At 36.8% G+C, this 13,303-nt stretch overlaps 1 protein-coding gene across 10 annotated transcripts in view; it reads left to right on the forward strand.

Annotated features, from left to right (window-relative positions):
• The window catches only part of KLHL32 (kelch like family member 32), a 122,751-nt gene that overhangs the window by 40,998 nt on the left and 68,450 nt on the right, over window positions 1-13,303 (forward strand). For all 10 annotated transcript variants that reach the window (XM_064412744.1, XM_064412737.1, XM_064412738.1 and 7 more), the window contains one exon: window positions 8,562-8,669. In XM_064412744.1, coding sequence (XP_064268814.1) covers window positions 8,562-8,669 — 108 coding nt within the window. The remainder of the gene's footprint in view (window positions 1-8,561; window positions 8,670-13,303) is intronic.

The following is a 13,303-nucleotide window of genomic DNA, read 5'->3' on the forward strand; positions in this document are numbered from 1 at the left end:
ATTCAGGACCACCTGTGGTGACTTATTCAGTTTGAAATATTGGAACTAATAACTGTACTGTATATGTAATAGTTCACAGTTTTGTGTGTTTTTTTTATTCTGATACCGAATTGCACATGGAAATTGTAGAATTATTTTGTTTTTATGGCACTAAGATTTTGAATACGAGTCTTTTTAGTGATGATGCCGCAACACGTTACAAGTAGCATGCTACAGAGGTCCTTTTTCCATGTGGCTTAAATTATGTTTGTGTACCTAAGCAGAGCTTTGGGGAGGACACATTGCACTGTTAAACTCTGACTATCACAACATTGAATTATGTATGAATTATGCAGGTTCAATCAAAGATATAACTTGCTAGCAACACATTTTTGGGGATTTTTTTTGTTTAATTTGAATTTTTTGTTTGTTTGGTTTTGTTTTGTTGTTGTTTTTGGGTGTTTTTGGGTTGTGGGTTTTTTTTAATCTTGAAGTTTTTATTTTGACTAGGAATAAAGACCCTGTGCCTTGTTACAACCAAGAAAATTACTTTGTTCCTGATGGAATGTCCAATATACAAACAGGAAAAAAAAAATCTCACATCCTTAGCCTCTCTAAACAGTAGAGTAGTTCTATATAGCAATTTCCATTACTTATTTTAAACAATACCAAGAAAGGGATATATTTTTGTATCCAGAGTGTGATGTAACAAGTGCCTTGTACATGTCCTTGATTTGGTGAGCTCTTTGGTACCATGTAATTATGTATCACTGTCTGACACTGATGTACTAAAAGAAACACTGAAGGTTCAGTGGCATTTGCTTTACTAATGGTAATACGTGACACTTGAATACTGCGCATAAAATTGTACAGTTTGCTGCTCAGTTTTATTTCTTTAGCTATATATTCTCTTAAACTATGAATGATAGCTGACCTTTCCAATTCATGGGATTCATTTTAGTTGCTTGGCAAATGCTTAAAAACCAATATTTAGGTAAATTTCATAGAGCAGATGAATTACTGTAGGCTCAGTTATCAGTGACTGATGTTATGTGACATTTTCTCTGTGAATTTATATAGAACTTTTTTCAGAAGAATTGTGTAATGAGCCTCTTAATCATATTTCATGCAATTGGTATTGATGGATATGTTTTTCAGTGTTCAAGAGACTCCAGAGGACATGGCTGATTGGCTGATGATTGATTTAGGATAGACAGGCTTGAATTGGGAGGGAAACAAAGCTAGTTTTAAGAAGAACTAGGCACATTTTTACATGCTGTAAAGAAACATTCACCTATTAATTTGGTTATTTGGATAAGTATACATTGCACATCCAGAGCATAGTTGATATTTGATGTGGGCACGGTCATCTGTCAAAGCAGTATTTTGACTCTTGTTCATAGACTCTGAATGTAGTCTTTTTTGTTGTGATAGGTGAAAACAGCAAAGAAAAAATGACATGGCTTATGTAATATGGAATAAGAACATGAAGCTAAGGACACCCAAAGGTTATTTCAGGAGTGATAGAACAAAGTAGATGAAATAGATTATGATTTATTTAATATTACTCTTACATGAACAGGGAATTGCTATTTTTAATACAAACTTCAAAGTGTAATGTTTTGGCCTGAAAAAGTTTATAGCCCAGATGGAAAAAAGTATATCAGGACTGGATACTTAGTAGCCCAAATGACAGATAAGCTAAGGTTCCAAATCAGAAAGAATATGCCACTGATCAACAGATCATTGATGCCAGTAAGATTTCTCACAGGCTTAAAGTTACACATGAAATGAAAACAATCTTGAGGTATCACATCATAACTGAGTTTCCTGAGCAGTGTGGGAAATTGATCTGACATCTCTGAAGTCAGTCATAGCTTTTCTGATGCCCAAGATGAGAAGTACAATCAGTTTCCCACAAAAAAAGGCTGTGGAAAAGATGAATGTAGAATTAAGTGCATTCCCCATATGATGTGGGAAATGAATTTGAATAAAATACTGCCCTTAATGAAGATGCCTATCTATTTTAAAATAATTTTTAGAAGAACTCAAGTCAGTATTGTTTAATAGTGGAAGCAAAAATTTGAGATGACAAATCAGCTCTTTCAAGAGTAAAACAATACTAGATAGTGTTAATGCCTTAGAAAATTCAATGCAACAAGATGGATAGCTAAGGAAAACCTTGGTGACTTCATTGATCAGTTCTTTAGCAATTAATTTGCTAAGTGGAGGTAATTCTAAAGTATCCCAGGACATTATTATTATGCAGCTAAGTCTGTGGTTGAACAAGAATTCGTGTAGGTCAGAGCTATGCTTTGGTGGGAAGTTCCAAATGTTTGTTTTATGTTATGGTGTGCTTGGATCTAGGGCTCCTGGTTGTTACCAAAGCAGCGTTTGAGAAATCAGAGGGAGGAAATGTTACTCTTGGAGTTACTGTAGGTTGCTGTAGCAAGCTCAGCTTACTTGCCTGTTTTTGAAAGCTTAGATTTCTTTTCAGTGTTGCATTTAAAGTTAATCAAACAAAAATGGGAAGTGGTGAATGTTTCTTCGTAATCTTGCTGAGGGATCTTTGAGATATTGTAGAGATTATCGCCATGCTATGCACTGTTCCTGTGTGCTTTTTCACTGGTAGAAGAGGGAGGGTATTTCTTGAAAGCCTCAGGCCACAGCAAGTAGTTACTTATAATTTCAGTCACAGTGCTTTTTAACAGCATAAAGCATAACCATTTGTTCATTTTACATAATTTACCTGCATATGTTTTGATTCTGTTTCTTGCCTTTAAAAGGCCACTAAGATAAGTGGAATACACTGACAAAATTTGCTTGTTTAAGATACAACTTAACTTGTTGGTTGTTTTGTGATCATTTGCTGTTTGCTGTGGGTGATGTGGCTGTAAGGTTGATGTGTACAAATGAGGAAAAGCTCATTAATCTCATGGATATGGAACACCTGAGTAAGTAAGAAAATGACTCAAAGGCAAGGAGCAATTTTTATGTCACCATTGTGACAATGAGCAATTTGTATTTTGGGGATTTTGACACACATCTTGTATGTCTGTTACCCACGTATCTGTTCCTGAAGTGGTATGTTGTGAAGGAGTCCATATATGTTGCTGCAGTGCTGCCTGACTGGTAAAATCAATGTATTTGGACATTTTAACAGTAATACATTATTCTGATTTGGTGTTATTTTACAGCTATTGTGCATTTTGCTTTTGGAAGTTAAACAACATGCTCAGCATGGAAAGTCAGACACAATGACTGTGCTAAACATCTTTAACTTTGACAATTCTGGCTGGTTGCATCAGATCTGATCACATCTAAGTCTATACACTTTGTGGTTTTGTGTCATTCACTTTTGAGCTCGTTATCTTTTGTATTCTATATTTGTAGAAGAAAATGTTTTTATAAAGGTGCCTGTGACTGCTCAAGGCCAAGTTGTGAAACTACAGGTGTGCTCTGTGTTAAATGCTTACCATCTTGCCACATTTCTTTGAAGTCAAGTTTTCAAGAGTCTGAGAATTTTTTTATGGCTTGAATATTTTTATCTAAGGACTGTGTGTTTTGTTTTCTTTTTCCTTTGGGAAAAGGAAAAAGCTTTATTCTGTAGCTTTGTTTCTGTTTCAGGCCAAGATTAGAAGAAGAATGGAGGATTGATTTCATCCTTCCTCCAAAAAGAGGAGCTAATAAACTATCTGCCTGCCTCACAAAAATAAGGCCATCCAAATCCATAGCATCTGAAATAAGTGTGACCTCAGGTGGAATTCCACAAATGGAATACATCCATTTGTGTCAGCATGTTGAGAGCTGAATTTTGGAGCAGTTGCCAAAAAATGGCAAGTGGATTGTATTTACTTTGCATTGGGGGATTTGGTTTACTTGCTTAAAACTTTAACTGAAATATCAGAATGTAAACAATCAATCTATTTACCACAGTGTTGCCTAATTATATGATTGGGTGGCAGAACAAGATCTGGATTATTAAGAAGCTAGAAAAAATTGTAAGGCCTCTCATCAGTAGGTTTTATTATAAAAGGGATCTTTGGATAACAGTGACAACTTATACTTTCAAGTCTCATAAAGGTCTTGAAGCAGAAATGAGGCATGATCAAATAGATTTCATTTAAAGCTGAAATGTTTTAAAATAAAGTATAATAGCATTGTTGAATTAAGCCAATAAATAACATTATTAACATTTCATGCTTAGTCAAATTGGATAGCTTTTCAGATGGAGCTGACTTTGAGTTGTGCATTTGTCCAAATATTTTGTATTTGATTTGTTTTTCTTGTCTGTCACTTCTGCATTTACCTGAGATATTTATCTTATTGCCTTGTTTTTAATGTACCCAAGGGAAAAATAAAATAGGCTAGTAGCCTTGTATTAAAAGCATGACTGATGGATCTGTATAAGCTCACAAAACCTTAGAGTGTTTTCAGGGATGCATCTGAAACTGGAATTTAACAGCTCAACCGTAACTCATTCTCCAGATATTGGTGTAGTCTCAAATCACAGTGTAATGGTCCATTTTTTTTTACAGCTGAAACTACAATATAGAGGTACAGGAGTGCAAATTAAAGGCTGAGTTTGAGTTCAACTTCTGCCTATGGTAGAGCAGATTTTTTTTTCATGCTGGATTAAACCTCAAAAACTGTCAGGCTAACAAGGAAATTTGCCTGCTGGTGAAGGCAGCGTGGATCAGTGAGCAGCACAAAGTTCATTTAAGTGGGAGACTACTTTCCTGGAGGCTAATCAAGTTCAGCTGAATGTGAACTGTCTGAGGACCATTGCAGGCCTTGTCTTTAGATCAAATTCTTTGGCTTTGTTTCCTGAAAAATAGATGTAGTTCCTACTTAGTTTTAAAAACCTTCACAGAATATTTGAGGTATGACTACCCCAGTGGACAAGGGAACAGCTACAGACATCATCTATCTGAACTTTTGTAAAGTCTTTCACTCAGTCTCCCACAACATCCTTGTCTCTAAATTAGAGATAGATGGGTTCAGTGAGGGCACTGGTAGATAGAGAAGAAAGTGTTCGGACAGTTGCTTCCAGAGGTGAATGGCTTAGAGTTTTGGTGGGCATCAGTGACAAGTGGTGTCCCTCAGGAGTCTGTATTTGGACCAGTGTTATTTAATACCTTAATCGAAGTGATTGAGTGCACCCTTGGCAGATTTGCAGATGACGCCAAGCTGGGAGTTGCTGTTAACACACCTGAAGGATGGGATGGAATCCAGAGGGACCTGGACAAGCTTTAGAAATGGGCCCATGGAAATCTCATGTGACTTAATAAGACCAAGTGCAATGTGCTTCACCTGGGTCCAGGCAACGCTGGTATTAAGGCGGGCTGGGGGATGGACAGATGGAGAGCAGCCTTCCTGAGAAAGACTTGAGGGTGATGGGAGATGAGAGGCTGGACATGAGCCAGCAATGTGCGCTCATAGCCTGGAAAGCCAGACGTGTTCTGGGCTGCATCCAGAGCAGTGTGGCCAGCAGGGAACGGGAGGGGATTTTCCCCCTCTATTCTGTTGTCATGGGACCCCACCTGGAGTGCTGCATCTTGCTTTGAGGTCCTCAATATAGGAAGGACTTTGGCCTGTTGGAGTGAGTCCTGAAGAAGGCGACCAAACTGAAGGAGGACTTCTATGAAGAAAGGCTGAGAGAATAGTGTCTGTTCAGCCTGCAAAAGAGAAGGCTTCAGGGTGTGTGTCCTTTCATTATGTAGAGAGAATCTTCAAGCAAGCTATAGAGGGACTTGTGATAAGGGCATGTAGCAATAGGAGAAGGCTATCAGTTTAAGTGGAAGAGAGAGAGTAGGTTTAGATTAGATATTAGAAGAAATCCTGTACTGTGAGGATGGCCAGAGAATTTGTGGATGCCCTGGCCTTGTAAGTCTTCAAGGTCAGGTTGGGTGGGGCTTTCAACAAGCTGGTTTAGTGGAAGGTGCCTCTGTCCATGGCAGGGGGCTTGGAACTAGATAATCTTTGTGGTCCCTTCCATCCCAGACTGTTCTATGATTCTCCACAAAGCCACATTTTAAGTTTTGTATCTTACTGGAAGCTACAGTTCTGATAGCCCACTGCATTCTTAGACCATATCTGTAGTTATAAATAAGGTGAATGAGGGCTTGTTTTCTGGTCCTAAAAAGGCTGGCATAACATGGATTGTGACAATATGGCTAAAACTCTTGGTTTGGCTTTGTCTGTGCTGCCTATTTGGAACAGCAATGGCTTATCTTCTGGACCACAATCTGGGCATGGCCTGAGAGAGTGCAAGTTGGCAGGGGTCAAAGCTCTGCTGGAGGCTATGTTTCTTATTGTGGGTGCACTGTGGGTGATTATGGACAGCAACTGAGTTAGTGTCTGATCCTGCTGAGTTCACTAAGTTAGGTGTAGTAATAAACCCTGTGTAAAGACCATGTTAGAATCTCTGTGTTAAAATAATCTCCTTAAGGTGAAGTTAGTAAGTGTACACAGAAGTCATATAGGAATGATTCCTTGTTTACAGATAGGATTCAGTTAAGTGTTTCTTTGTATTTGTAAACTTAACTCATTGTGTGGAATATCATCCCCTGACCAGAATAAGAGCTGTATTAGTAGCCACACTGTCTTTAGATGGTTCCTATGCACAGGTCTGTAGTGACAGGTTGTTATTGTAGCATGGCTGGAGGGCACAGGGCATCTTTTACCTCTCAGCATTCCCAGCCTTTCTGCAGGCAGTCAGTGACGGGGTTGAGCATATAGAGCAAATCTACCCCTCAGCAGACAGGTGTTGCTTTGAGACTTTACTCTTTATTCAGGAATTGGTGTGTGAAAGGAGTATTTTCCAAAATATTTATCTAGTAGTGCATTTCTGAGAATTGAAGCTTATCTCTCCCAGACAGCAACTGCAGGTCAGCTTTTTCAAAGAGCAGGTGGCTGATGAGTACCTTGCAGTTCCTGGCAAGCTCTGAAGCCTGACATTAGCTAGCTACTAGATGACAACAAAATATCCACCTCTACATTTTTAATGGATAAGAAAAGTGGCTTAACTTGTTAGAAGTTTTTTGGGTTTTTTTCCCTAAGTATATTTCATGGCTTCCTCTTACTGTATTTGTTTGGTAAAGCTTTTAAACTATTTCTTGCTTCTTTTCTGTTGCCAGTTTGGGAGAAGCCCGGGTATCACTTTAATTCAACAGAAATTGCAAAATCAGAAGGAACGACTGTATGATGGGATGTCATTCTTGTTTATACTGGATGATTTCCAGGAAACAGATTTATGCCAAATTATGGTGTTTTAATGATGAAAAGTACTAATATTTTCTGAAGAAATTACTTGTTTGCAGGAAGCACTCAGTTCTCGAAGCCATCTGAATTTAGGTGAACCGTGGAATAGTTTAGTAAAGATGGTGTAGTCATTCTTATGTGCTAAATAGTTGGAGAGGGTAGGGCTTAATTTTTCCTTTCAAATTCAGTACTGCTTGGTGGACAGATTGCACGTATGAAATCCATTGAGCTGGTTGACTGTCTCAGCAGGTATCAGCTAGAATATAGTAAGAAGGTAGCAGGGGTTATGTCCATGAAAAGTGCTGGAGTTCCCCAAGGTGTAGTTTGGTGGTCTCCCTAAAGACATTGAATATAGCACAAAACCTACTGGGGATAAGTTTAGACTTTCTTTAGTAGTGGCAGATGGCCACTGTTCAGTTTATTTGTTCACAGTTTACTGTTTAAAAACTCTGAGTGGTGTATTTTGTTAAAAAAGCATGGGAGGGTGCCAAAGAATGGAGAATGGGCTGATAAGTAGGGAAGGAGTGGTAAGCAGGGGTAGTGTAGCAGGAATACAGGTTGGGAGAGAAGAGTGAAGGGCAAAGAAGTTTAATGGAGATGAGAAGAGAAGGATTCTCACAAGGATTCAAGAGACTGAGTACGATTGCTTCATTCCAGGGAGACACTGAAGATAAATGATCTGGATGAAAGGGAGAGTTGCTCTCCTCAGTGGTATATTCAGGGAAATTCCACAGCACTTTGCCTGTCTTCAGCTTAGACTTCATTATATGAGAAACTGAGGCAATAACAAGTAAGGGGAGATTGTAAGTTTGGGTGTCTGCATCTCCATAATTTCTCTTTATTTAATAATTTGACTACTGCATTGCTCATGTTCCAGTCTGAGATGCTTATTTGAAAAGGATTGCTTATAAAAGACTGTTTTAACTGCCCCTTCTCAAGTAATTGTGTATGGGTTATTGCTCCTTCTTAAATACAATGACACTATACCTAAAGTATTGCTTTTAGTGGCACTTGTGTAAATTATTCTTTTTCCAGAGTCCAGTTACATTTTTTGAGTGATACCTTATTATGTGACTGTTCTCACTGATTTCACCTGAATTACTTAATTAAGAAGTATATATAGATTGAAGAAAGGGATTTATCTCAGTTTATCTAGAATAAGTTTTTGTATTTATTTAATGATAAAAGACTCAGTTACAAGATTGATTGCTGTGGTGTTACTGAAAACTTGGTATAGATCTCATTCTAACTCTCAAGGCTGTTTCTATTTGGAATTCATATCCAAAATTGCTTAATGGCATTTCTGTTTTTTCTCATAGGCGATGTTCAGTCTCTGCATGGTTGAGAGTGAAGCTGATGAGGTGAATTTGCATGGTGTCACAAGCCTTGGTTTAAAACAAGCCCTGGACTTTGCATATACTGGACAGGTATTGTACAGTTCTTCAAATTAAGAAACATGATCAAAAGCAACTGCATTAAAAACTGAGTATGACCTTTTTAGAGACACTAGAAAATCTTTTTCTTGTGCACTGCTCAGTACAAGCTATTTTGATTTAACAGATTTTAATTTTCATGTACTGTGGTGGATTTTTTCTTTAGAATGATTGTTTAATAAAAACTGCTTTATGTACATCATTGTCAAGTAGGGAACCATGTAGGCTTGCAAGCCCTTTTTCTGGTCCCTGACTATTCATAAAATCTTAATGTGAGTTGAATCTGCTTGCAAAATTAAAAGTAAAGCATTTCCCTTATAATAAATATTCATAAACTCTGCAGTGTTTGACAAATTATGTAGTTGAGGGGAAAAGTAGTCACTCTCTGGACAGATGCAGTTGAGATATCTTTGTAAATGCTTATAGATACTATACATCTTCATTTTGGCCCATTCATTATGGTACTTCAGAAAATGTAGAGTGATGCTCCTTTTCTCTCTGCCTCTTGCCAAAAATTTCCCCCAGACCAAAAAAAAAAACAAGGAAAAAAGAAACATGTGTGACCTGCCATATCTCTGCACTGCATGCTTGGAGAGTGTTGCTGTGTGACTTTGTCTCAGTTCAGGGTTCATGGATAGTGAGCTCAGAACACTCAGCTATTTTTGGTTTGTACTTTAAAATTCTAGATAACCAAACTATTTCTGGAATATCACTACGGTATTTGAGCCCATTGACGCACTAGTGACGTTTATTAGTTAATTTTGAAAGGAAGGCTTAAATCCATGCTATGATATGCTGAAGAGTTGTTGGGTTGTAAAAATTTAAGGCATCTGCTTCCATACTGTGAATTGAGTATATGGCCTTATGTATTTTCTTTTTTGGTTTTTTTTGGGTTTTTTTTGTTTTTTTGTTTGTCTTTTTAAAGGAAACTAAGTAGAAATAAGGGGGGAAAATTTACATGTTTTAAAGGCGCTATTTTTGTCACCAGCCCAGAAAACAGTTATGCTTTAGCATTGCTCTTGGAGACCAGCACTTGAATTTCTTTGAAAAAAAAATTGAGTTTGTGCTGTTTTGGAAAACATTATTTATTCAAAGATATCTTTGATATAAATAATAAACAGAGATGCCATACTATATTAGTAAATTAGCTGAAGATCTCAGAACATGACTTGTCATTGGTATGCTTTTTTTTTTCTTTCAGTTGTTAAAAATTTAATGTCTTTGATAAAAACGAAAATGTTAGGTGCCTATACATTATCATATTAGTAATTTAAAACTATAGGTTTATTGTTCTGAAAACTCTGGTTAAATGAAAGTATCATTTGAGAAGACAAGTTGTAATTGATTTCTATCTGACCCATCCCATCTGCTGTGATTAGAGGCATTCCCCATTTTCTGCAAAATCCAGTCTAACAACCTGTGTAAAATACATTGAGAACCTTTGAAAGGATGGTTGTGGCTTTTATGTAACCCAGCATGTGACCCAGGTTGCTTCCAGGATAGTATCCTCAGATCCCTAGGAAATATGTACCTTCTGTCATTAGCCCTTTAGCGACTTTTGAGTCTCATTTTCAGGCATAGCCTACTTTGAAAAAGTGAGTGGGTTTCCTGAGTTAAATATAGCTGCGCACGTGTGTAGTTGCTCATACATATAGGGGATTATAAGGCGAGGCTGGCTCTGTCGTGTCTGTCAGATACACCAAGTGCTACTTTGATGCACAGACAAATGAGAAGGATTCTGTAGGAGTTGTCATGTAAAGATGCCTTTGAAGCACAACTTAGTGAAATGTGGGTCTGAGAATTAGCAGTCTCGTTTCCCTTTCATCCTTAGAATTCTCTTCTGGCACTGTGTATGTGCCAGAGCATTCCTTGTGTTCTGACTCAGACTGACAGAATCTGGGTGAACATTTCAAGGTAGTGAGTGGGAGTAATCCACAAAGGCTATTAATAAATAACTGGATTACTCCATGCTTATATCAGAGAGTCCTGAAAACAGAATTGTCTTCAGCTTGGTTTGCAAACTCTTCCTGTTTTTATAAGACAAATAAAATATTTCTCAGTAATCCAAAAGTCACTCATGCCAAATACAAGCTTATATTGCTCTGAAAATACGGGTATCAAGATATGTTCTGAAGTGCCTCTTAAAGGTGAAAACTACGAGCTCTGTTTTTTCTATTTTTTAAAATCATATTTAGCCCAAATGTTAGTTAAAAAAAATTGGTGTTTGCCTAGGTAACGCTGTGGAACTCCCTAAAATATCCATGTCTAAACAGATAAGTAATTAGTTGCAGCTTTCATCTCTTTACTTCTTTAATATACTACACTTATATTTGGTGCATTACACTTCAAAGTGAATGTAGCTTTCTGTGTAAACTAATATGCTGGAGACATCTGGTGGAAATACTTAATATTGCATGATGGCAGCATTTGGTATCTGCAGTTTTTGAAAGTTACTGAAATGAAGATATTTAATTTTTATGATGACCATGACATCTGAAATTAAACTTTGTCATCCTTAATCTTTTTGTTAATTTGAAATATTCCTGTGGACTTCAAATACAACCTTCATTGTCCTGTCTACTTAGGCAGACAGTACCTTATTGTAATTACTGTTGAAAATATTTTGCTTTATCGGAAAAATTGATTGTTCAGAAGAAAAGAATGTTTTAAAACTCAAGTTAAGGATAAATAATATAACTCCAACTGAACTAATCTATCACTATGGTCCTTAATAATTACACAGAAATAAGTTTGTTACAGAAATAAATAAAGGCTGACAAAAGGAATGGCGTGGATTTTTATTTTGTTCTTCACATGTATGTTCTCAGTAATCCTTTAGTAATAAAATCTTCAGCAAAAAATGTCTTATATATGTTTCATCTTGTTCACAGGCATTTTACTATGTAATCCCCATATTCAGAATTCAGAGATACAACTCTTCCCTGTCTTAGGTGACTGTTTTCCTATTGTAGTTACTGTATCCTTTCTTCTCAAAAGGGCTCTTAGGTAATTCTCTCTTTTACTTCTTAGCTGGCAGTGGTAAGGCCAGGCAAGAGTCTCAGTGAATAGATAACTCACCCTTTCTTCTCACAAGGGCATTTTGTGAGTGTCAGATGTGCCCTGGAAGCAAGATGGATCAAGTGCAATCAATTTACAAACAATATGTTTTAGGATACTCCTACAGAGAAGCATTTCTAGGCAAAGAGTTTGGAGCTCATAATTCCTGCTATCAAAATAAGAGCCTAAATCACTGTGTCAGAGACTTGTGGGCATTGCTTTCTACTCTTTTTGACTACCTTTTAAGTCATTTGTTAGAAAGAGACATAATCTTGGAGAAATGGGGTAGCCATTAATAAGCCAGTGTAGCTGGCTGATAAATCAGAGGAGCACTGGCTTTAATTTGCAATGGATGATTGTGATCCTAATTCAACAAAAATACAAACTGAGTCTCATGCATACTGAAATGCTTCAGTCTTGGTTCTTTCTTCTTGTTAATATATGTTCTATCATATGTTTTTAATCTGTGGCAACAAATAGATTTTGTTGCCAAATATTTTCTATTTAGATATAATTTTATTTGATGACCTGAAAACAGATTACAAAAGCAAGTAATCCCTGTCTTTATTTTGTTGCATCACAGACAGGAAATTAATTTGGGAGAAAATAACTTTCCAAAGACAGCACTGCACACTAGTAGCTTCTTAGTACTTAATACCAAGTTCTCCTTAGTCCTATTTTCCTAAGTGGCTGGTCTGTTTATTCCTCTAAACTCTAATATTTTGTTTTTGTATTAATAGAAATTACATCTTCCTTAAGTTATAATATTATCCTGAATTAGCAAAGCTGAAATGAAAGAATTAGTGAGGAAGCCCTTATACATGAGGCTTTTTATGTTCAGCTCTTTCTCCCAAAATGAATTTGGGGTAATTTGTCCTGTGATGCCTTCTTAGCCCAAGATTAACACAGCCTAACTTCCGAACTATGGCATGTTGAAATGTTTCCTTTTATCAAAAGCCACATACAAAGTTGCACTTACAATGATTCAAAGATAGGCTTTCAACTTTCTGTTATTAGCATATTTAACAATTTTTCTTTTACTCACAAAATGCTAATGCAGCAGCAGTGTTTCAATAAAGGTAATGCGACTATATTATCCCAGTTACAGATCTAGACCTTCATTTTATTTCCAGATATGTTGCTCCCAATATTACTTCAATGCATTTCCAGTGTGAGTCCTATTTAAATATTGCCTTTACTTTGTACTCAGTTAGTTTGAGACCTATCATCCTCTTAACAGCTATTATTACTTTACCAAACAGGTTTCAGGAATTGGTAGAGTACTATCAAGTGATCTTTCAAATTCATGCACACAAACTTCTGATTAGTTAAACTATCATCTTACAGCTCCTTTTTGAAATTGTTCTCTTAGCTTTGGTATTTCTTTAACAAAAACCATGAAAGAGTAGAATATCTTCTTAGATAGTAAAAAAATAGTAGAAATAATTATTATTTCTAAGTACAACTATTTCTCTGTGGGGGGAGTGCTATAAAGGAGTGGGTTAGCTCGTCGAGAAGGGAGTTGGAGTTGTTTGCTGTGCTGTGAAGAAGGTGTCATTGCTGTGAGGAGC

This window comes from Passer domesticus, chromosome 3, assembly GCF_036417665.1.
Source record: "Passer domesticus isolate bPasDom1 chromosome 3, bPasDom1.hap1, whole genome shotgun sequence".
NCBI classification, from domain to species: domain Eukaryota; kingdom Metazoa; phylum Chordata; class Aves; order Passeriformes; family Passeridae; genus Passer; species Passer domesticus.